The sequence below is a fragment of the Pteropus medius genome, unplaced genomic scaffold, assembly GCF_902729225.1.
Source record: "Pteropus medius unplaced genomic scaffold, Ma_sr-lr_union100, whole genome shotgun sequence".
Taxonomy (NCBI): domain Eukaryota; kingdom Metazoa; phylum Chordata; class Mammalia; order Chiroptera; family Pteropodidae; genus Pteropus; species Pteropus medius.
Genome location: NW_024344372.1, coordinates 334,189 through 360,214, shown reverse-complemented (window position 1 = coordinate 360,214; position 26,026 = coordinate 334,189). Strand labels below are relative to the sequence as shown.

At 40.3% G+C, this 26,026-nt stretch overlaps 1 protein-coding gene and 1 pseudogene across 6 annotated transcripts in view; both read left to right on the top strand.

The window, feature by feature from the left end:
• The window catches only part of AFF2 (ALF transcription elongation factor 2), a 451,889-nt gene extending 426,167 nt beyond the window's left edge, over window positions 1-25,722 (top strand). For all 6 annotated transcript variants that reach the window (XM_039870568.1, XM_039870566.1, XM_039870567.1 and 3 more), the window contains 6 exons: window positions 2,567-2,703; window positions 6,789-6,860; window positions 7,206-7,299; window positions 9,640-9,692; window positions 16,710-16,900; window positions 21,204-25,722. In XM_039870568.1, the coding sequence (XP_039726502.1) occupies window positions 2,567-2,703; window positions 6,789-6,860; window positions 7,206-7,299; window positions 9,640-9,692; window positions 16,710-16,900; window positions 21,204-21,325 (669 nt within the window). In that variant the 3' untranslated portion in view covers window positions 21,326-25,722. The remainder of the gene's footprint in view (window positions 1-2,566; window positions 2,704-6,788; window positions 6,861-7,205; window positions 7,300-9,639; window positions 9,693-16,709; window positions 16,901-21,203) is intronic.
• On the top strand, window positions 16,097-16,215 carry LOC120608693 (uncharacterized; annotated as a pseudogene).
• Window positions 25,723-26,026: the final 304 nt, after the last annotated feature.

Below are 26,026 nucleotides of genomic sequence, written 5' to 3'. Positions count from 1 at the left end.
ATATTTAATATATATATATATTGCCTTGTGTCAGCCAAGACTTAGCTGTCCAATAGTGCTTGACACTGGGAGAGATGTAATGGAGTACTGTAACAGTCTCTGCACTATGATTCGCATGTGGCCAACATCAACTGCCCCATGGCCTTTGCATCTGCTGCTTCCCTACTTTTTGTCATTTTCCCCCTGTGGTCCAAATTGCTCAGCTATTGTCTGCAGCTAACCTTTCTGTGGTGTGAACTGTCCCTTGGAAATACTTGTTCCCTGCTCCTGCAGACAAAACTGACAAGGCAGGCTGGGTGCCAGCTCCACTAGAGATGCTGGGAAGACTGTCCCTCTGACCACTGTACATGTAGTGAGAGATTGGAATGTCATTGGGTGACTTCGCTGCTGGATTGAAGATGAAAGTTTTTTTTCTGAATGTCCTAAACTCTGAAGTACTGCAGAAGGGCTCTCGAGTTTGCCCTCTGTCAGAATCAGGACAAAGGGACATATAGCTATTTTTGACAAACTAGTCCATGAGCTGATGAAGACTAGGACACACATGCGAGACTATGTAGATGAAATTTTTAAAGAATTGAGGAAAATCAGAGTCACAGATACATACATACAGTTAAGAATCAACATCACTCGCTCCCTTCCATGGTATGGTTATGTGTCCCCACCAAAGCCACTTGCAGTCTAATCTATTTAGAAAATTCATTTTCAACTGGGGAGACTTTGCCTTTCTGGAAGCAAAATTGGTTCTTGGAAGTGGGATAAAAAAGTCTTAGATATTTCAATGGTGCGTGTCCCTCTGAAGGGCCACATTACGTAAAGAGATCATCAGGATATCGTTGATATTAAAATTTCAGCGGGGCTGTGTGAAAAATATCTAAAAAAAAAACTCCATTGTGGAGTAGTGATCATGGAAAAAGAAAAGGTTGAGAAATATTCATTTAGAGTAAGATATCTTTGCTAGGCTTATGTCTGTTGTAAAATTGGAAGCCGCCTTATAGTTCAAGCTCCTCATCTTATAGATGGAGAAACAGAGGCCCAGGAAGAGGGATTGACCTGACCACTATTAGGCACTATGGCTATGAAATTTTGTCTCTGGACTTTAGTTTCTCCTTTTGGAAAAGGTGAGGTTTGGGCTAGGAGATCCTTAAGGATCCTGCCAGCTATGGATTTGTGAATGAAAAGTCACTTTTGAAAAATCAGGATGTAAACATTAATATCCCAAATGGGAGAGCCAGTTGGAGCCAGGTGACCTAAGGAAATTATCTCATAAAGCAAGAGAAGAAGATAGTTTTCATATATATAGGTTTTCATAAAATCATTTTGAATTTGGTTGAAAATGATATTTTCCACAATAGCTTACAGAAAGGAAACTACAGAACTCTTGCAGTATATAAAAGCTGAAGAACATTCATTGTAAAAAGAGTCATTTACAACAAGAGATTCTGAAGGACCCATAACTCATCATTTTATAGTTGTACTTAATCCTTTCCTAGAGATAGCTACTCTGCCATTTTGAGAACTGAAGCCTTCACAGTTGCATAGAAAATATTTTGATAAAAGGTATACAAGAAAATTAAAATACCTAAATGTGCATTATATTAGTTCTTTTACATAAAATTCTGCATTAGTGGAATTCTTATATCCAGCTATCAAAAATTGAAAATGTTAAATACTGTTATAAAATACTCACTGTAAAAGTGTCATATATAATATTCATTACACATAAAAAAGAAATCAGTTTGAGTAAGTCACTTTAATCGTGACCATTATCAAGGCTAAAACCTTTTGCAATAAAATTTTACTAAACTCAAATATTTAGTAGTGATATATTTTTTGGCTTTTGACACACTATTTCAGACCATCATTTACAATGAAAGTGTTGTGATTATTGTCAACAGTCACACTATAGCTTCCCATCTTTCATGACAATAGAATCAATTTGTGACTCTTCTCCTGGGAGTGGGGTTGATGTGGTTATAGCTCCGAGCAAAGACTGTATGTGTTACTTGTCCACGAGGCTTACAGAAAACAGAATTGCATTGCAAGCTCTATCTATAGGACAGTATAATGACCAGTCTGGTAAATTTAGTGAATAGAAATGAGTCAAGGCAATAATTTGGATTGTGGTCCACCAAGAAGATAATAACAACAATAATACCACAAATATATGATAATACCATGCACATGATACCTTAGCTGCAGTCTTCTTTTCTCAACCAGTCTCATTGTGATGACAATAGAGCCTTAAATAGTTACATTATTGTCAGGACAAATGCATACACTGTTCCCCCTCTGATGTCAGTGTTTCTCAACCTTGGTATTGTTAGGCTGGTAATTCTCCACTGTCCGGGGGGCGGTGCTGCCTTGTGCGTTGCAGGATGTTTAAACACATCTGTGACCTCTGGCCACTAAATGTCCCCTGTCCCTAGTGGCAAGAACCCAAAACGTTGACAGACATTGCCAAAGGTCCCCTAGGGGAGGGGTGCAAAATTGACCCGGCTTGAGAACCTCTCCCTTGTATGAGGGAGGAAAGGGAATATCATGCTGGTGAATTGTCTTCCTGTTACAGTTTGAGAAATTTGGCAAAGCTGTGAATTACGCCGATGCCGCCCTGTCCTTCACTGAATGTGGCAACGCAATGGAGCGCGACCCTCTGGAAGCAAAGTCTCCATACACCATGTACTCCGAGACCGTGGAACTCCTCAGGTTACTGGCCTTTCTGCAACCATTGTTCTAAACTCATTTCAGTCATAATTAGAGGCTGCTATGTTTTTTTTAAATATCATTTCCACATAGTAATGATTTGTCCAAGGCATCTACTTCTTAGAAGTCATGATAATTAGTTCTTGCCATTTTATTAATGTCATGGAAAATCCATAATTGATGGACACTGCTTTTATAAATTATCCCCTTCAGAGGTTATAATGTGAGTGTAATAATTTGCAATACTCATAAAATTAAAATGGAAACGTAGTGGGAGGAAGTATAATAATTTCACCATTTGGCATTGACGCTTGTCTTTTCAAAGCGCAGTTTTATAAATCAAAAAAGTGGGCGTTATTGGGATTTATGTTATAAACCACGTTTTCTAAGAATTTTTCTGCCACTGTTGCACTGTTGCAACACAAGGTCGGCTTTAAGGCTGCAGGTGTGGAGTAGATTTTCGGTGGGTCTGGAATTTAAGGGAAAGTGACAAGGTGATAGCAGGGGCAGGGTCGAGATGAGAGGATGAGAATAAAAGAGGGTATATTAACTGCACAGATTATTAGTTTCATTTGCATTTTAAATGAAATTTTCTGGCCTGTTGGTCTTGGCAGAGTAGAATTTGTGGGTAATCAAAAAAGGAAGAAGGGGGAAAGAGAAGAAGCGATATTCGTTCTAGTTTTTTTCTAGTAACCCACAGATATTTGTAAAATAATTTAATCCACCTCTGAATAGCAGATATGCACCATCATTTACTGGATTGACTAAATAATTGCTTTTGATTGAGTGAGCACTTCTTCACCTGATAGGTCCTTATTTCCTGATCATCTCTGGCTCGAATAATCGATCGTGCCGGGCCTGGTTTTTACTATGTTGCGTGTAATCTGCATAAATGCTTACAAATCTGAGGACACTTGTCCCCAAACCTTTAGAAAAACACTGGGCAAATTTAGCATGCATATTTTCCTGGGAAAGCATTCCCAAATATCTAAAGAATGTGAATTGTTATAAAGAAAGAAAAACTATGCTCACATGGAATAAGAAGTTTGAGTTAAAGCCACAAAAATAGGGAAAACGCAAGAGAAACTCCAGCCTCAGCTGGCCTTATCAGGCCAGGCAGCCATCTTTGGCTTCTCTTTGCTCTGAGAAGCATGTAAAGTATCTCTCCAAATTTATACACTGTGAAACCAATTACTGCCATTCACTAGCTTTCAAGGGGAAATTGATTTCTCACTGTCTATCCAGGGCTGCTCATGATCTTCAGAGATGCACAAGATGAAAATTCTGGCAAAAATTATAAACATTAAAAATTGAGGGGAAACATTAATGAACAAACATAGAGAGAATTCATATTCTCTATTCACTCAAAAATGCAAATTTTAAAAAGGCACTTTATAAATTAATAAGAAAATGTATAAAATGTTAATACCTAGGGTTAACATGCGCGCACACACACACATTGAGTACCTAGGCCTGTCCTATGCTGGTATCGGGAGTAGAAATTGACCATTGTAAATTGAGGAGAATTTTGGCATTGTGTAGGAAAATCTATACAAATGAGCATTAGTATCTTTTGAGGTGGTAATTCGACCTCTAGAAATTTAAATTTACTGCACTGAAAAACAAGTCATATGTATGGTGTTCAATTCGGCATATATTGTAACATACAACCAGAAGCAAACCAAATAATCAGTAATAGAAGAGTAATTAATTACATCGGAGTACACGCGATAGAATACTTTGCAGCCATTGAATTGCAACAACGATGGAGACCATGTAGCTGCATGAAAATATTTATAATACGATGTTAAAGTAAAAGCAAGCTACAGGATTATATACACATTACATTTCTGAACACAAAAAGCATGTTTCGACATGTAGACCAACCCGGAAGGTAAATGAGGTCGTAGCTGTAATGGGGTGAAATTATGGGTGTTTTCCCTCTCTATATGTTTTTCTTTCATATTAATTTTCTTTTAGGAAAACACATGCTCTCTTAAAAATATAACAGGAAAACATCAGATTTCATTTTTGGTAAAAATGTGATCTGAATTGTTGAATAATATTTATTTCCATTAGAAAATGCTTCTTTTTCCTTAATTATTTATAAAATATCCTTTATTTTCTAAGCAGAACTTTGTTTTTCATTATACGATAGTTTATACCCCATAGGAGTATATTTCAGTGCAACCTGGTGAAAGTTGGTGAAGAATTTATGGACATTCACTTTAAAGTCAATATTTTTTAACTTTCTTTCGAGTTACTTGTAGATTCACATGCAGTTTTGAGAAACCATATAGAAAGTTCCTGTGTACTGTCACCCAGTTTTCTGCCCCCATGGTGACATCTTGCATAACTATGGTTCAATATCACAACCAGAGCACAGACATGATACAATCTATGGACTTTATTTAGATTTCACCAGTTTTTTTAGCTCATGACCAGTTTTACATAAACTCCTCTGTGTTTCTGTCTCTCTCTCTGTATATATGTATATATATGTATGTGTGTGTATATATATATATATATATATATGTATGTATGTATGTATTTTTTTACATTTACTGTAAAGTGTATAATTTTTTGAGAGAAATTTCATTTGAGAATATAATGGGCTGAAGCAACTAGGCCTTCTGATCCATTTAAGCAATCGAAGCTCCACTATCAAGTCACCTCAAAAGTGGTTGTGATAAGAGGGTTACTGTAATAGGAACACAGTTTTTAGTAGTGTAATGTTATGTTAAAGAGATTTTTATTACTCTCTCTTCAACAGTATGTTGGCTACAGAGAGAGAGATGGGGAAAAGGGAGGAGGGAGGGAGGGAGAGAGAGAGAGAGAGAGAGAGAGAGAGAGAGAGCGCCCCATTTTCTTCATTGAAGTAATTATAGTTGCTCTGAGCCTCAGGAATCTGCAGTGGATATGTATTTGTGAAAACAAGTGGGGCATCACAAGAACTCAACATTTCAGTGATCCAACTGTCATAGACAGTTAGATTTATTACATAATAAAAATCCCTTTGCTTAATATTGCAACAACAGGAGGAACCCACATCAAGTGCACAGGTCTTTTTGTTGGAAAATGTGCACTCAACAGAAATGGAGCAATAAGTGGGAAAGCAGGGGGATGAAGTGTGCTGAGGGGGCACAGAGTCTTGGGGGGCAAGCCTGGGGGCACTGCTATTCTAAGGAGGCTGCTGAAAATGAGGAGTTCATGATGCAAGCACAGCATCTCTGCAGGCTCCCCATCGCCTTCTTGTGAATGAGAACTAGCCCAGCCGCCCACACACTTTCAACTTCCTTCTGCAACACTGATCTCTGTTACTCATTCCACCACAAGTACCTGTGAAATTGCATTAAAGCTCAAACAATGATTTTATGCAATGAATTGATTTTCAAGAATCTAAATGCCCAGAATGAAATGTGCTCAACTAGAAGGAAAAAAAAAAAAAAGGAATTACTCAACCTTTGATCACCCCACTGTGGAAAGTAACAATTAAAGAGAATGGAAAGAGAAAATACACAAGCATCATAAATTAAGGGTGCTTAGACCTTCAAATGCTGTGAAATCGACCTTCTTCTGAAAAAAAAGAAACCATTTTCTATAGGAGTGTATTCTAAACCTGAGCCATTAGAAAAGACCTTTTTAACTGTGTGATTGTGGTCTCCCCATGCTCATGTCAGACATAGTTGTATACTATTTTCCTCATCTGTCAAATGTAACTGAGACTGACATGTGTGTCCACCTTCCACTGAAAACCAATATCATTTAGCTAGAGTGTCCTAGAAATAGCATTTATACACACAACAGACCAACTGGAATTCCACAACACCGTCCTAGAACGTGAGTTCCAGATTTGGCTGACTTTTCCAGAGCTGACTTCTGTATGTCACATCAGTGTCATTGTGGCACTCTTTTGATGATCATTTTGTATATGTTTTCAATAAAACACATTTTTGCCCATGTACCCTAGTCGGTCTCCCCACCCAGAGCAAATGTAGAGCTAACACATTCAGGAGATGGGGATAGCAATGACATTGGGACTTTAGGGTAATACAGACTGTACTTGAACTTGTCCTTTCTCTTCAAAGGTATGCAATGAGGCTGAAGAACTTTGCAAGCCCCTTGGCTTCAGATGGGGACAAAAAGCTGGCAGTGTTATGGTAAGTCACATGGAAGCCACAAGGAAATGGCTGAAATGTCATGGAATGATTTGAAAACTCCAGATCATCTTAAGCTGCTTACTTCAGATCATTATTCTTGTTTTTCATTAAACTGTTAAAGGATAACTAATGGATTTCTTCAGCTGCTGACTAAACATTTACTCTCCTAATTTATACCCTTATCAAGATGAGAGTTTAATGCTTACCCCTTCTCTTTCAATTTTGTTATACTTACATTCCTCAATAACTATAGGAGCATAACTGCAAAATATGAATCAGCATTTTTTACAGTTTACAGGTTTCACTAAGCACTGACATAACATAATCCTTTCCTCACCACCACAGCTACCGATGTTTATCACTTCTCTACTTGCGGATGTTTAAACTGAAGAAAGACCATGCTATGAAGTACTCCAGATCTCTGATGGAATATTTTAAGGTAATCCTTATTTTGTATAATTTATAAGTACTGGATGATTAAATCACTAATGAGACATGGCAGGCATGTTATTAAATGTCAAGGTTGTAGCTGTCAAAGGCTTCACCTCCCTCATTCCATGGGCCGTAGCCCTCCCACCTCTCCTTCTGGACTCAGCAGAGAGCTTAGGTTTGATTTGATTCTGGGGAGAGAAGCTACAAATAGTTCAGTCTCCTGATTATTCTTTCAACTGACCAAACAGCCCTTGGCAGCTTCCCACTTGCAATCAAGGGGACGATGGCTTCTTCTCCACCCTGCATGGTTGACTCACCAGGGGACACAGACTGTGGCTCTGCTGTGGCCAATCTTGTGTTAAATGAGAAGATAATACAGAAATTTCTCAACAGTGAGAGAAGTCACTGCGGCTACCCTGGGTTCTAGGGGTGGGGGGAGGACATTTACACCCCATGGAGCCCTGTGGCCATGAGGACTCTTGGAGCAGACTTTAATACAACTGATTGTTTTGGTTACCAAAATCAACAGACACTCAAACAACAAATAAAGAAATAAAGAAAGCTACCATCTAGGGAGCTGGAGTTTTTAATTTATAAGCAAAAAAACATCTTTTGACCTCAAAATCCAATACCAAAATTTGAGAATGAGCCTGGATGAAAATTACAAGCAGCCGCCTGGCGCTGGGCCTGGCCCCGGTACCAGATGCCGCTGGCTTGAGAGTCAGTGGAACTTCTGCCCCCCAAAACAGGTCATTATGTAGAATTTAGGAGGCTCAGGTGGTGGAGGAGTCCTGTTGGGCTGGTCTCAAAAGAAAAAAAGAAATTACTTTATTTATTTACTTGTTTATTTATTCACTTATTTACTCACTTATTTGCCAAGGGCACAAGACTGCTTGGCTAAATTGCACCAAAACAGTTATTTGAAATAAATCAAATCATGACCTTACATCAGTCATCCAGACCCAGTGAGTGGCAGTGCACAGCTATATGAGGACACTGACTGGGTTGGGAAAAAGAGCAAGTTCACCAGGTATTATGTGGTGTAACCATAATGCCATAAAGCTAGTGCTCATGTAGGTGAATGCAGTCAAATGCAACAGCTGCCCATCCCTTAACACATCCACACTCTCAACCCATACTCTAGAGAGGTGGTTCTTCAACTTGAATGACCATCGCAATCCCCTGGAGGGCTCATGAAACCAGAGTGTCTGATACTGTAGATCTGAGATGGAACCTGAGAATTGGCATTTATAACAAGTTCCTAGATAATACTGATGCTGCTGATCTTGTATCAAACTTTGCAAGCCACTGCTCCTCCAGCCCATCCCGTGTAGCTTTCAGGGCATTGGAAAATATGAGACAGATGTTAAATAACTCACTCTGGCATTGCATTGAGCTTGAGATTAAAAACTGGAGTCTGCAGAACGTAGCTTAGGTGTGGGTCTCTGCATTCCAGAGAAGTGTTGTGTTCTCACTGGGCTCCTAAAAGTGCTGACTCTCCCTAGTACCCCATTTGCAAAGGGGGCTAGGAAGGAACCCAAGAGGTAGGAGAGGACCGTAACCTGGGCCATGAGGCCAGAGAGGCAGGCTGGAGCCAGGTTCAATGCCACAGTGTCCTGGCCCTGTGCTACTTGGGCTTCAACCTGGTGATGTCATTATAATGAGTTGAATCACTCCACAAGTGTTTGGCCACGAAAATACAGGAGGCTCATTCTTTCACCCAGCCCAGTTCCATCAGAGAGAGAGAGAAAATAAAAAGAATGTGTAGCATTCCATTGCAATGCAGTCCTGGACCAGTTGCATTGCTAAATAGTGAAAACTGTCAGCCCTGAGGATCTGCGTGTAAAGATAGCAAATCAAGTAGATTCACCAAAAGAAAACCAAAAAAATTTAAAAACACTGCCTGGTCCTGGCATATTCCTGAGACCTCAGAAATTACAGCCCACCTTGTAACCCAGGGAGAAAGTTTGCAACTGGAGCTAAAGGTGAAAAGCTTGCCTGTACTCTGAAGAGCTTGTTTTGCAGAATAAATTTCAGATGAAGATAATTAAACCACTTCTTGGAGAACTGAGTCTGATTTCACTGGGCCTTTTAGTATATATAAGATCTTTCATCAAGTGACTTTCATGGTCCTGATTGGAGCCCACTAATTATCCTAACCAGCCATTTTCATCGAGTGTGCGTCGCGGTGTGCTGACATGCACATACATCCCAGCTCTGCTAACAAAACAGGAGGCATCCCGAAACGCTGCAATCAATATTAATGTACTCCAAATCACACTTCCATCTGTTTCTGAATTAATAAAACACAAATAGATGTCCTTATTTCTCTCTCTCTCTTTTTCAGCAAAATGCTTCAAAAGTCACTCAGATACCATCTCCATGGGTAGGCACTGGAAAGTAAGTATCTTTTGAAAATTACTTTTTCAGAAAATCAGTGATTTAATAGATCCCAAATATTTGTATTGACAACTCAGAGGCGAAGTCAGTTCTGACTTATACACATAAAATTCTAGTCGTTTCACCTAATGAAAAAACAGAAAAGTTTAACATGATGTGATTCCCAATTTCTTTAACTATTTGATTTTTAAGCCAAATTATGGCCATAAAGATGTCTGTTAATGAGATGGCAAGCACCATGCCATTTCAAGGAGGCAGGGTAAAAGTTAACTTCGCTATAGTAATTTTTCAATGATTCACTCAGTAATGAAAGACCAATGAAATATTCATTGATATATGGTAAGTGCTGTTTAATAAAACCAAAGGTATAATAGTGCTGAAAATGTGAAGACACTTAGTCAGCCAATTATCTGAGCCCTTGTGATGATTTTTATATTAATACTAAAATACCCCGACCTAAAATATAAAAGCATCACTGTCATGACAATTTAAGGCTCAGTGGACTCACCCGCTCCCACGGTCATATTTAAAGTTGATCGTGCTTGGGACAGCTCATTCTTCCAGAAGTAGGGTGGATGTCAGGAAATTCATTTTCCTGGTCCTGATGCTGCCCTTAGCTTCCAAGTTAAGTTAAGTGAGCTCCTTCCTCTCTCTGGGTTTGTTTTTTCATCTCTAAAACAAAGGGCTGGACCAGATGACTTCTAGGCTCATCTGAAGAGATGTCACTTCTAAGAGGGAGATTCTGAATCTCAGTTCTTTGTCAGCTGTGAACTGGCTATGTGTCTGCACTTATTGCTTGAGCATTTGTTTCTCCTCTGATCCCAATACCTCCCTCACTACCTGAAGCCAATAGTGGGAAGGGAAACTAGATGACTGGACACATACTTAAAGTAAAATGTTGCTTTTTTCCCCATTTTTCATCATTTCAAAATTCTTGTGTCTCTGATCAAAACACTTTCTTCTAGAGTAAAATAGTCTCCTCTGCTACTTTATAAATATCTATAAAGCACACTCCCAAAACACTGGGATGATAAACTCTACTTTAAGATCATAAAAACATTCAGAATGAGGGAACAGATCCATTAAAAACTATGCACTAACTCAATCACTGTATTGAAAGGAAATACTGTTTAAATTGTTGAATTAGGTCTTACTCTTATATTGAACAAAAGCGAAAGGACACCTCTCTGGAAGTTCAGAAGATAAAAATAACCATTGAAAGGCCCAGAGAAAGCTATTTTCTCTGAGCACAGAGTAAATCAAGGGCAAGTTCAGGCAAGCAGCCATTAAAGGATCACTGAGAATATATAAATATATATATATTTCGGAAACTAAAGAACTCAAATGTATCCTAAGCTTGTGAAGTCACAAAAAAAGCCTACTGAAATGATTTTTTAAGCAGCTTCTGTCTGAAGAAAGCACACTCCCTTTGGTAGGCCACAGAGCTTCTGAATGAGGCAACTGAAAACAATCATGCAGGGGTTACGTCCTGTCCATTTTGCAAACATTTCAGGCACATTTCCTTGTGAGGGGCTGAGGGCACAGCTGAATTCTATGTGATTCCTGTACTCCAGAAGCACACAATCCAGTAGAGGGAGATGATCTGTATGAACAAAGTTCTGTGGAGGGCCAAGGGAAAGAGAGCTTGGGACCCCTGGTTAGGGAGAGCTTCTTGTCTTCAAGTAAAGACGGTATGGCCTGGTTTCCCCAGGGAATGATCATCTCTGGCCTCACAGAGGTCCTCTCGCAGCACCTTTCAGAAGCAGCATCTCATGACCCTGGAGGAAGAGAGTGCAAAGAAGCAGTTGGAAGAAGGAGAAGAAAAATATGCTTGGTATAGAGCAGGGGTTGACAAACTTTTTCTGTAAACGGACAGATTTGACATATTTTGAGATTTGCCGGCCAAGAGGCAAAACTGAGGCTATTACAAAGAGAGAATTTAAGAGAGAAAGCAAATTTCTGCAAAAATTTACTGACGAAATTCAAAACATAATAACAATTAAGCACAATTTTTACAATACAAGTCTACTAAGGAGAATAGAATTTTTAAAAATAACATTTTGCTTGTTTGAGGCTCAAAGTTAGTCTTCTCATCAAATCGATTGCAAACGTTCCTCTTTTCAAACCATTTGTAGCTCACAGGTCATGCAGAAACAGACGATGAGACAGATTTTTCAGCCCCGGTACAGACTCATGGAAGGCATGTTGTGGACATTTTAAAGGGCTAGGCAACAGTTTCAAATATCGCACAGAGAGAAAAAACAAAGAAAGAGGGCTAGAAAGGCTATGTAACTGTGAAAGAGGCCATTTGAGGCCTTTAGAGGAGCTGTTTCAGTAGACAGGTGTATGTGGATGCCACACTGAAAGGGTTAGAAGAGAGAGGATATCACCACTTGTTTGAGACATTGGCCAGTTAAAGGATTTCTGGTATTCACTGGAAAAAACATCGGCATTAAGCAGAACTTGGAAGGGCTGTGCCTGTGTGAACATAGTAGATAAGATACCTATGAGCCTGTGGAGAGCAGTGGAAATAAACCAACATGGACACAAGGGTGAGAGTAGAGGTAGACAGCTATGTCAAGTGAAATCTTTAGTAGAGTGAAGGGTAAGACTTTGAGGTAACATGGCGGAATGGAAGGAAAGTGGACTTTGGAAGAAAACAGACCACTTTCAGATCCTGGCTCTTTGACTTGTTTACTGTATAACCCTCAGAAAAGAATTGAACTTCTCTGAGCCTGTTTGTCATTTGTGAAACAATGGTGACAGAAACTCACCCACAGAATTTTCCCGAGGCTTAGAGATGCTATTAGTGAAGCCCAGAGCTCCATGCTTGACACACCGCAACTTTAATAAATGCTGGCTGCTGCCATTGCCATGGTTTTTGTTGTCTTTGTCACCACCTTTTTTAATTGGAAAACATAAGTGATCCTGACCCCTAGAACTCCCACAGCTCTTGGTTTGTTACCACAGATTGCCAGAAATTAATGGATTCTGCTCCCCTATTAGACTATTAGCTCTTTTCAGTAAGGGGCCATTCCTTCTTTTAGTCACCAAATATTGTGTGCCTATTATGTGTGAGACACCTGCCAGGCCCTTTACATATTCTTTATCCTTGTGCTGTATGTGATCTTCTATGTAGTAGATCCCACATAAGGAATAGAGGGATGGCTGGCAGGCAATCTGTTCATTTATTCAACTGGTATTCATTAAGACCATAGTACGTGCACCAAGCATTGCTCTAGATACTGAAATATAGCACTGGATAAATAGAAATAGAAAACAATCTCTGCCCTCATTGAAGTTATGTCCTGTCATAGGAGAAAGACAGTAAAAAAAAAAAATGTGGTATGCTAAATGATAATAAATGTCAAAGAGAAAATCAAAACAAGGAAGGGGGATAGAAAGGGCTGCTGGTAATGGGGCAAGGAGCAGTGGAACGACATTGAATAGGGATGTTGAAGGAGGACAATGGGAGAGTGAGCCCTGCAGATACTTGGGGGAGTTCATTCAAGCAGACGGATAGCAGCCCCTCCAAAGTGGGGGCATGCCTCCTGAGTCCACGGAACAGCAAGGGGTGAGTGTGGCTGACAGGTGGGAGGATGCTGAGTTGGATCAGGATGCTAGCGATGGAAATATGTGCTTGTTTGCGCATGCTCATTTGCATGTACCGTGGACATGGGAAGACAAGGACAAGATCTGCAAATAGACCTACAGAAAAGAAACAGGATGAGGAACCCTGAGCAGAGGGGAGAGCAAAATTGGAGTTAGAGTCATAGCAAGATGAGTGCTGCATCAGCCCTCTTTCAGCCAGAATTACATTTACATTTTCTTACCAGGTTTTATTTTTCATTTCATTAGTACAGTGCAGTGTGTAGACATGCTCTTCAGAAGGTCAGCTCATGGAGCCTCGTGTGAGATCAGTAATGACCGCAAGCAAACCCATGCCCCAGCTCTCCTTGACTCTACTATTCATTACTTCAAAAGAAGGGAGTAGGAGGTGGAAGGCAAAGAAAGCCCCTCAATAGTATTTCAATGTTATAAACTAAAAGGCCCTTTTCAAGATGTACAAGGTCAACAGAGGGGATTTGTTTCCCCTTGTGACTTCTGGACCTGAGTGGAAATAATTGAATCCAACCGTTTCTTCCAGTCTAGGAAAGGCCCAGTGAAGGAAGACACTAGCTTAGGAGCACACAGCAATTTATGGCAGGGCCACAGCTAGAATCCAGGTCTCCTGGGATCCCAGTACTTCTTTCCCAGCACCACATGGACCCCCTTTCAACACATGTGACACATGACAGCTTTGCAATTTTCTCTAGAAATTACAAATGAGGACATATTACTTTCTTGCCTTAAATTAATATTTAAGAGTTAATAACCAACACTGTGCAAATAAACTAGAAAAGAGCATTTGCAACCTACCACAAGAAAGACATCCAGCATTCTCTGCTGCAGGTGTGTGTGTGTGTGTGTGTGTGTGTGTGTGTGTGTGTGTGAGATTAACCTTTCTGTACCTAGCTCCTTTAGCTTGGAAATCTCCCTACCCACCTCTGCCTTGAGAATAAATCTTTCTATCAAGAGGTATCAAAACATCTCAGAAATTAGACACAGAGCAGCAAAACCTTCTTATACCAAGCGCAGAGCAAGTGTGAGGATCCACTTTCCCTCTCATACTAGAATAGACCAGAAGATACACTCTATGGATATGGACCAAAGCTCTCACAGCGCTATAGGCACAGCCCATGTGAGTCTTGAGGCAAGTATATCAGTTTGAATTGCTCCTAGAAGCAGTCAGCAGCACTTTGGCATTTTGCTATGTTGCAATTGTGGTTCCCTCGGATCTTCTGGGTGTGCTGCCTGTCCGGGTGCACATCCATCGTATGGGCAGGGATTGGCTCTGAGCAACACAGCCACCCTGGAAAATCAGAGTTGCCAATGGCAGCAGCTGGTAAAAGGGACGTAGAGTGAGGCGGGGTTCCTCGATGGTGTGTCGGGGCTATGTTCTGAGGAATAAGGAGGGTATTCCTTAAAACATGCAGACTTAGGGAATCCTGAACACAGCATTCCCCAATTTGTTTTGCCCTCTCCCCACCAATGACCAATGTTTAATCATAATAAAGTGGTGCAGTTGCCTGCGCAGTTGCTCGCAGTCTGGCTGAAAGAGAATAGAGAAGCTGGGGAGTACATACAGACCTTGCTCACAGGCACAGGAAGCCACCCATACCTTTGGGACTGTCCCCAGGGAAGTCTGCTACAGGCTGACCTAAGTCTAGACTCTTAATGCTATGTGCAGCCAGTGGGTGACTCCTGTTGCTGACATTAAAGAATTAAACAAAAATCTATCTCCAAACATTGGTACTGCCCAAAATAAGAGTACCAAAGACTTCTCTTTCTAAATTAGCATACAGGCAAACAGTCAGCAATTAATAGCCATCCCTGTAGCGTGTCTTTAAGAATCCTAAAAAGATCTTCAGAATGTTACTTTTTCCAACATCCCTAATACTGCTTCTTGGGGGGCTTTTAAGAATTGCACTTTGCTTATTGTGCTGACTGAATTTGGAGCAAACTGTCATTGTGGTTTCCACAAAACACTTTGACAATAGACCAATATTGCACATCAGCTGTTTTCTAAATGCCAATAGCCATTCTGGCAGCAAGTAGAGAAACCATCATAGCTCCAAACTGTTTCTTTCTCTGAAACATGCTTGTTGTATGTATTCAAAGTGAGAACTACTTGTCTGAGTAGAGTTAATGGCAGGGAAAGATTCATCCAGCTCTTTCCAGTATTTTAAAATGAATGTAGTAATACACATGGAGCCATCAATGGTTGTCAAAGGCAGTAAGACGTCAGTGTGTAACGTTAGAAAAGGAGATATACAGCTTATTCTACAATCTGGCACTGTAGCCCTGTGTGGCTTGGTCAGATGAGGCACAGATGACATAATAAGCTCTATGCTGGGGCCTCTGGAGAAACCTACTATGTGGACAAAAGCTACAAGATGTCTTTTGATCTGTGCTTGATAAAAGTAGATTCCTCAAAAAATTAAAAACTACCTTGTGATCTAGAAATTCCACTTCTGGGTATTTATCCGAAGAAACTCAAAACACTAATTTAAAAAGATCTATGCATCCGTATGTTCAATGCAGCACTATTTACAATCGTCAAGATATGGAGGCAACCTAGATGTCCATCAGTAAACAATTGGATAAAGAAGAGGTGGTACATATATGCAATAGAATATTATTGAGCCATAAAAAAGAATGAAATCTTGTCATTTGTAAAAACATGGGTGAACCTAGAGGGTGTTATGCTAAATGAAATAATTCAGATAGAGAAAGATAAATACCATATGATTTCACTTATATGTGGAATCTAAAGAAGAAGAACAACAAAAACAGACAAATCCGTCTACAGCCATGCCACCCTGAACGAGCCCGATCTTGACTGATCTTAAAAGCTAAGCACGGTCGGGCCTAGTTAGTACTTGGATGGGAGACCACCTAGGAATACAAGGTGCTGTAGGCATTAAAAAAAAACAGACAAGACAGAAACAGTCTTATAGATACAGAGAATAAATCGATGGTTGCCAGATGGGAGAGAATTAGCGGGCTGGGTGAAAAAAGTGAAGGGATTAAGAAGTACAGATTGGTAGTTACCAAATAGTCACGGGGATGTGAAGTACAGCATAGGGAATATATTCAATAATACTGTAATAACTATGTATACTGCCAGGTGGGTATGAGACTTATCCTGGGGGACCACTTCATAAATTATATAAATGTCTAATCACTGTGTTGTACACTAATATAAAATAATATTGAATGTCAACTGCAATTGGAAAAAAAAAGAGTGAGTGGGAACAAGCTCCACTGCACTTGGGCTCCATATATGTTCACCATGCTAAACCTCATTGTGGCAAATGGCGTTCTCACGAGGTCCCACTGTGATGAGGGAGGTCTAGAGCCCGCTGTCACTGTTCTCAACCAGCCTAACAACACCTCTCCCTTCCCATTCCCCAGGAACACTCCATCCCCAGTGTCTCTCAACAATGTCTCTCCCATCAATGCAATGGGAAACTGTAACAACGGCCCAGTCACCATCCCCCAACGCATTCACCACATGGCGGCCAGCCACGTCAACATCACTAGCAATGTGTTACGGGGCTATGAACACTGGGACATGGCTGACAAACTGACAAGAGAGAACAAAGGTATGTTCGTCTGCTCTACCCATTGCTTGCATACCATGGCGGAGTCAACTGTGCTTTGAAGGACTTGAGTTTCCCATGGCGGCTTTATTTTTGTCTCTCTAATTTCTGGCTCAGATTAGAGAAGAAGGGATTAACGCTGGGCTGACACAGTGACCAATTTTTGCTGAGAGTGAAAAAAGCCTGAGATTTAGTTCTTTTTTAAAGCTTAAACTAATCTGAACTGTGATGTGTTGGCAAATGACTGTTTTGATTACCTGTAGAAGACTCAATAAAAGAGTATAAAGGAAAAGAATAACACTATGATCCTGTTATTGTCCATTTAATCCTTTTTTTTTTTGAGAGGTGAGGTTGAACTAAGGCCTTCTACCTTCATTATAACCATCAGCTCCAGTGAGTACATGAAAATGTGGCTTGAATTCAGAAGCAAGGGCCAGAGCTCAGCTAGTATTTTTAACACACTGACAGCTGGGATGAAGGATCAGGGTCCTGGTTATGGTAACGCATGAGGTTTGCTATAAAACAAATGCAAGGAGAATGAGTCAGTTGGCTTTGGTGACTCAGGCTGCCATCTGTGACCCTGTCGCATAGGTTCGCAATGACGCCTTGCTATCCTAGTAAAGGTGGGAAATAAAAATAAACTGTATTTTTTGCCCTGGTCGTTCATTTGACTTGGCTGATTCTGGCCCAGAAGTCACAGACAGGCCCACTCCAGTCAAGGTGGAGACAGATGTGGGCCTTTCGCCATCAGACTGCAAAGAGGTGATGAGCAATTTGGAGCAGTTGAACTGTCTAGTCAGGAGGCATTAACATCCTGCACAGTATGGTGGCTGCTGCTGCTGGAGCATGATGCGATGCAAGTTGCACGGAGAGAGTATGGATGCTAGGTCCCAAGCAGTGTCAGGAATTTCCTGCAATCAGGTTGGGGCTGCAGGCCACCTAGATGCCAATAGAAGTTCCCGTGGGCTTGACCACATAGGACTTACTTGGCCCCCTGGCCCAATTCTTCTCCCAAGTCCAAATCTTTACAGCCCAGTCAGCTCTCCTTTCCTTTCCACTCTGGTCCCAAGGTTCCAGCCTGCTGCTCTTCTCTCTGAAAAGCTGCTACTCTAGTCTCTGGGTGGTTTTCTCTAGTACCTGATTATGGAATGAGGCACAGACTTCCCATCCCTCCTCCTTGCTGTACCTTTATAGCCACATTGCTGGGCTTATGGGGAAACCCTCCAATGGAAAGGGAAGGGCGCAGATTTTGAAGCTTGACTGTTTAAGTTTCAACCCTGCCTGGGTCTTGCGCTGGCTGGGTGACCTCAGGCAAGTTACTTAAATCTGTGAGCTACTTCCTAGCTTCCATCTCAATAATGGATATAATAATAATGTGATTATGATGCTGAAACTACCCAGAGGGGTAATAGAGATGGGTTGAATGAAATAACATGCGTAAAGCACCTAGCATAAATATCAGGTGCCAGGTAAAAATCCTACAAATATTTATTCTTGTTCCTTACTCCATATTGTTATATAGCTATATAACTCAACTTTCTGTGGCTATCAAATCACATTCCATAATTTGAGACTTTGACCCTCAACCCAGCTATAAATTTACACTGAAATCTAGGACTATTTGCAAATATTCGTTAATGTGTTTGTGCAGCAATTTCTATATGCTAGGAACTGCATTATTTGCTTTATCATTTGTTGTCTCATTTATCCCCATGTCACAGATGAAGAAATGGAGGCTCAGGGCTTAGTGAGGTTGAGAAACTTACCCATGATTTCACAGATTTTAATGTCAGAAGGGAATCGAATCTAGAACTGTCTGGTTCCATATTCTGAACTCTTAATAAGTAGGCTACAGTGCCCATCTACTGAGCAATATTAATAACAGGTCCTCAGAGAACTTTGGTGAGCTCCTGCCCTCAGTCACCTGGATAGTGGGCAATTCTTACCTTGTCTACTTTTCTAGGTTTCTGGAAATCCAAAGACTACTGGTCCAGGCAACCAGGCCACCCAAGGGTTCTGGAATTGCAAGGAAAAGCACAAGCATCTTAAGACTTACATAGCTCATCTGCCTTCATCACTATCTTATTTTGAATTGGTAACTGAAAGGCAGTTCAATATTTATGGATTTCCTTCATAATTGCATCCCTTTTCAAAATCTGTTAAGGTAATTCCTTCTAAATTAATCACAGAACTTCCCAGGAATAATGTGGTGCTTATTCTGGTGTCTAAGTGAGATGGTGCCAATCCTGTCCTTAGCAGAGTGTGTCAAAGAGTTGTTAAATTTCCTGCCTAATATTGAATCAAAACAACTCTGTCACTCTACCAGCAGAAAGAAAATGTATCCTGTTAATGTTGTCGTTGAGCTTTTCAGTGGACTGAGGAGAGGACCTAGTTTGGAATCATCTCTTGGCAGCCTTGCTTTCATAGTTTTCATTTCTGAACTGCTTAGAGTTGGGCGTTCTCCCCACATCTGTCTTGTCCACATAGAGATGGGGAAACTGAGGAACTTCCCTTCAAATTGGTACTCTGCATCCCACTGGAGAAACCGTGTACTTCCACGTTTGTCCACCCAATCGTGCAGTGCAGATGGATAAGGTTGTCTCTTTTGGTGGAGGGTCTCCACTTCCGCCCTGTGCCTGCCCAGCCACGTAGCTGCAGATAGCTATTGTAGAAGACTCTGATGCTAAAATAGGCCACTGGGGCTGATGCTGCTCCCTACTTCCCCAGCTGCTTACTTGAAGCTGTTATTAAAATGGTGACCTGGATACCTAGTTAAGAATGCCACAACAGGCTTGATATAGAATACCCAGGGGACATCCTGGCTCAGTGCAGCTCGCATGCATTCAACAATGACTAGGTCCTTTAACATTTCCCTTAATATCGTATTACATGAGAAGGTATTTTAGATGCCAAAAATGATTTATTCCTTTATCAGCAGAAATTATTTGTATTGCATAGTACAAGTTAAAAAATGTCACATAATCAAATGAAGTTGATACCTACAGAAGTCCATATGTTATACATAACATGAAGAATAAATGCATTGTTTAGTGAAATACCATCTGCTGGGCAATCAGGCTCATGTAACCCATGCATGGAAATTGCTTTCCAAGAAGGCAAGAGAGCAACCTAACCACTTTAAGGTAGTCTCTAGCCTCCCCCCAGCTTCCTCACCCTCAACTAGCATAGGCTTGATTTCCTTGTGGCTGAGGCCTCCTCTGTCAAGAGCTAACAGAGGGGATGCCTGGGTTATGATCTCATAACTGAGATCAGCGTAGTGCTAGACAGATCAATTCAGAGATGGAAAGAGGATGTCTTCCTAGTTTCTAGACATATAGTCTTTTCCACACACACACCCCACCGCCCCCTAAAGCAGAGAGTACAAAACCCTGGTCGCATTGGTTAGTAGGTGGCCTCTGTGCTTTCTCTTCCCCAAGTCATCTGGAGGGGAATTGGCCAGGCATTCTTACCATCCATGTCCTGGGGGGTGGGGGGACTTGTTGTGTGACACATATTTGCAGGTCATTTTCCTTCCCGGAAGAAATTGGCAATAAGACTTACCAAACACATGCCTCCCAGTTGTTTATTTGGCTTTAGATGCTGATGATTATAATTTCTGTCCAGGTTCACTGGCTAAGTCTACATTGTGCCAAGAAAAAATTAGTAAAGTCAGTTCATTTAGACAAAAGGAAGGGAGAATATTTCCAATTTGATTACATATAAAATGACAGACAACTTGATATTATATAGACCTTGGCTCAGTACCATTTTGTGTATAAGGGCCCCTTTTTAAATATAAATTTATAATACATAAAAATACAAATTCAATATATAATATAAATATATATTTTAAAACATTTTATATACATCACTTATATGTATATTTTATGTGCATATATAAATATTATGTATGTTTATTATATAATAAATAAATATTGTGACATAATGTATATATGTATGTGTATCCAAAGCCCAGATTTAATGTACTTAAACTGTTTGAAAAATTTTACTATGAATTAATAGATATAAATGATTTTATGTTTTATTAATCACAGTAACACTTGCAAACATTATTTATGCTGCAGAGTTTTTGGAGATAACTAAAGATTAAAATAATAGTGCTTGATATACATATGGAGTTTGAGTCCCTTAATAGTTACTCTAGAAATTTTTGTTGAATGAATGAGCAATGAATCACTTTTCCAAATTCCACATGGTAGTGTTATGGAAAGGCAGCTTAAACAATCTGGTGTACATTTTCGTGGTATCATTTAAAGGCCTGACCAAGGTCCGCTCTGATTTTCAGAATTCTTTGGCGATCTGGACACGTTGATGGGGCCTCTGACTCAGCACAGCAGCATGACCAACCTCGTTCGCTACGTTCGCCAGGGACTGTGTTGGCTGCGCATCGATGCCCATTTGTTGTAGTGGGTGCTTCCCCATCTCCAGCATTACCATCCATCATTCTACCTCTGCCAGAGCACCAATGGTCACTGGTGGAACTCCACTCATTTGGGAAAGTTCTCTTTGATTATGTTTGTTTTTATGCTTCTTTTGATATCTGTGAAAAACAGAAATCATTGTAAGTGGACACTACAACTTGAGAACAGTGTATGTTTTATTACGTAGTCATTTTTTTTTTAGTATTTTATATGCATTTCTTAGATCCCACCATCTATTTGTGCTTGATGGAATGACAGTCCCTACAGTATTGTTTTAAGTCCACACAACCCAAAACAAAGAATGGAAAGCACTTGTGATAATAACAGGTTCCTGAGAAATGAAACTATATATATACTTGGACACTAGGGACCTACAAAGATTTAAATTTTCAGCAATAGCTATTCTCCTAACTGTACTCTTATGTCCAGAAAAGAATGTCATTTCAGAATCTATTGTTAAACTTTTGTAGTTCCCACAGACTCAATCTTCAAGTGAGGATTTTCATTGTCGAAACTCACTGGTTAGATGTTGTAGCAACATCCTAAAATCAAGAGTATTAAGAAAATAAATGAGCATAGCAATGCCACTCTTAAAACGATACTGTGACACAAAACCAGAGGACTTCTTGTTAGCATCCATTCCCTGATTCCCTATTTTTAAAGTTTTAATGATGAGAAATAGTGGCAGCATTTACTTCCACGACTTTAAGGCTTCAGCTGGCATGAATATTTTTGAAAGCCATGATTTGAAGCGTAAATCCTCACCTGGGATTTTCTTTGTGTAAAGCTCTCTTTTTGATGGGCAGTTTACTGGGTGCCCATCTAGTAGCCAAAATGCTACACTCCAATTTTAGAGATGAGAGATAGGAGGTCTGGAAAACATCCAAGGAATTCACACCTCTTCCTCTTTTGCCGTCGGGTTGGCAGGATTTTTTAAATTGTATTTTGCTCAAATCTCTGGAAACAAAAGTCAAGGTATGATTACCTAGAAGTGATAATATACAGTTTGCTTCCTGGTTGCTTTAAAATATGAACTTCCCCAATTATTATTCTCATTTTCTATTTTACAGGGTTTCTTTTTTTTTTCTTTTTCTTTCTTTTTTCTTTTATGTTTCTTTTTTTTCTTTTTTTTGCAGGGGTGGGGTCATTAGCTTTTGACCAAAATACAATCACTCATTTTATTTAAGTCTATATTAGTATAAATCATTTCCATTAAAACTCCAAAGAAAACTCCAAACTCTCTAACTAGTAGCTAGCCTTTCAACAAAAAATGAGTCTTGGGGTAATGCTTCGCTCTAAGGTGCTTTGAAAGAGCCCTGAAGATTGGGTACAGTTCACCTAATTTGGACATTTCTACATCAGTTGCAACTATCCCCACCTCTTATGATCCTCTATATTCATTTTAGTCCTTAAACATTACAATGTAAATATCATCTTCAGTGTTCCAGCTCACCAGAAGAATCCCTTACGTCTAGTAAACACTACCCATACATTAGTTCCTTATAATTACTTGCTGGTATATAATTCCACCTAGCCTTTAATCTGCTGAGTTATTGAATTCTGTTCATTGAGTTATAACCAGTTAAATAATAGATATATGCACATGAATGATGCAGACTTGTATGATTTTTAAAGCAAGTCATGCAAGTCTATGATTGGAACAGCAAGGGATCACTCTGCACGCTCATTGTCAAGGTTAGATATATCCCCAGTTGCAAAAGATCCAGACTTGAACTCCTCTCTGGTCATCTTTGAGTTTAAGGCCCTTTGTTGTATAATAAGGTTGCGGAAGTTCACTCCAATGGCTGAGGCCACATTGTTAAAATGACTGCTGGAAGTTTCCCAGCAGCTAAACCCAGCACTTTTTATACTCCCAGTGTGGTTGAGCTTTACATTCACAATCTCAGCAACAACACTCACACATTCAGACACACATGCAGATAAATGAAACCTGAGAGAATCTTTTCTGAGCCTCTTAAAGGAGGAAAACGATAATATGAAAGACTCCAAACACCCAAGGTGGGTATCACATATAAAAATTAAGCTGATGGCTTTGCAGTGACTCAAGTTCTCTGTTTTTAATGGCTTACCAGGTAGAGTGCCTGACTATTCCTATATAATGAATCCCCTGGCTTGACTTATAAGTTCAACCTAGATCACAATCCTAGACCATTATGGACTTAGGAGCAAGTACTTCTTGAAATTAAACCTCCAGAAACTAGGCATTCAAATGTTAGGGGCAGTTTCCCAGGGAAGCAAGTATATTGCCTCATGGATGAAAGACTTGTAGCTCTAGTTTCAGTGAGTCATTATATCTACTTGACATACAACAGGGAGGTAGCAGAGAATCCTGCTGCCTGATGTCACTCTGGTGGCTGAGTGTAGTGTGTGCCAAATCAGCAGCACGATTATCAAATCTGACAGTCGAGCTCAGGATCACCACCAGATTATTTAGTAGACCCATTTGTAAAGCAGTTTAGAAACCAATTAAACATGGAGGATGAATTGCCTTCCTATCCTGGGAGATGAGACGTCTTTCAGTTTTACAATTAAGGATCGTTGCTGTTTTCTAGGCACTCTATTCATCGCATTGTAAATGGTGATGTGTGTCAGCTGTGCAGCTATTTGAGAGATTGAGATAAGTTGTCAAGTAAATCTCTTCAGTGTACCAGTTTGTGGGAGGGATACAGGACATGTGGATGGCAGTGAGAGATCCTGCCTCAAGACCTTGACGGAGGCTTGATGAGACACATCTCAATAAGCACATGGAGGTAGGGTAAAGAGCAGAACAATAAGCAGCTCCACCTGAGCAAGTACGCAGAAGGATCTCAGCCCTGCAATGCAACCCAGGTAGGGCCACCACTATGCCTTCATTTGTCACCCAAGCTCCAACCACAGAGAGTTTGACGAGTTTGTGTTATGATGTTGGCTTGGCTTTGTATTTTTAATTAAGTTTGGGTTTTTTTTAGTGGTTTTGTCATATTACTGTCTGAGTTTGGTAGGTAGGATTAATTTGAAAAGAGTATACTAGTGTGGTCCTCGGGGTAGAATTTAGCCATAAGCATGTTGTTAGCCAGCCTGTAGACTGTTAATTACTTAATAATCTCATTGGGAAAATACTAGTAGTTTTATATTTGGATGACATAATTGGAAAAGCAGATTAGCTGCTGTTAACTTTTAAAAGACTTGAGGGTGGGATGCCTTTTTTTTCATGTAGTGACATAAAAAGATTCAAATCTTCAGTCAATAACCAAGTTGCTAAATCAGAAACCATTTCCTAAAATGTGTTTTGTTGAGCTTCCAAATGGATGGATTTTCATTTGGACATTACATCGCTAAATGCATTGGACTGAGTCTGTATTGGAAAGATACTGGTTCTAGTGTATCTTTCCCAAAGCAATCTAATTCGGATTTTGTTTCATTCAAATTTGCATCCCAGAGGTTGAAGTTGGAGTATGAAGTTGGAAAGCATTTTTGAAGGCAGAATCTATTTAGCTGTGAGGGTGAAGCCCTCACGTACTTCTCAACAGACATGATAAAATTCACCTGTATGAGTTGGCAGGTGGGAGAACCAAACGGGATTGCTGGGTAGGATTACTCGGTAAGGTAATGAACTGCTTGCTTAGAGAAACATCACTATCCCCATTGAGAAACTGTGTAGCGAGATGATATAGCTACACAATATCAAAAGAATGGGTCGATTCAATGCCCCCCAAATTCAATTCTGTGGGGAAAAATATTGAGCCAGTTGTCACTGCTTTGTTACGCGACTGGCAGACTAAATTCCTCTTTGTTATTGTTGTCGTTGTCGTTGTTGTTTTTCATTTCTACTCGCACAGCCTTATCCTCATAATTAAACTCTGAATCATTTTCTCTTTGGTGTTAGCAAACTCCAACGACAGAAATGGCATCTGTGTATATTGATAATCAGCATTTACCCTGGCAGGAGGCTAATCGGATAGGCTGGTCTCAGACATTAATCCTACCATCTGATGATATTTTGGGGCAAAGAAAAAGTGTTAATCCCCTTTCCATTCTCTTCCTCACAAATCTAGAAGCCCTCTTTACCAAGAGCATCATATTTTCCTCTGTAATCTATCGACTCAAAGGAAATTGCATTGTGGGGAGGGTGGAGGGGATTTGGGGTGGGGGGTGGAGGGTAGGGAAGCCCTTCAAGGCCAGGCTGCCATTCTTGCCCCTTTCTGCTTCTGACATGAGATGTTAATGAATCATACATTAGGCTCACATTGGGTTAGGGGACACTAAACTGCTTTTCCGATCCATGACCAATCATCATTCTTCTAAGAGATTGGAGCTTTGCTGTTTCATTAACTGTGCAGTGTAGACTAATGGTGTTTAATAAAAATCATTCAAAATTTCAAACTCTTTTGCCAGTGAACTCAATTTTGTTGGCTCTTTGATTTGCACCAGACTTTGAGGAGGGAAGGGGGAAGCAAAGGAAGCCTGCCTGATCCCAGGCCCCTGGCAGAGTGCTGCAGCGGCAAACCCAATACCTGCCAGCACTTGCAGCAGCAGCATGCAGACCCACTGTGGGGAACATCCTGAAGAATGCCCCCAGCGGATGCTTTCAGCTGGGGATAGCTTGTTCCTACCGAGGGACTCATTGTTTTCCAGCCTCTGCAGCAGGAAGCCGGCTGACATATCCTGAGCTTAATAAGAGTTGCAA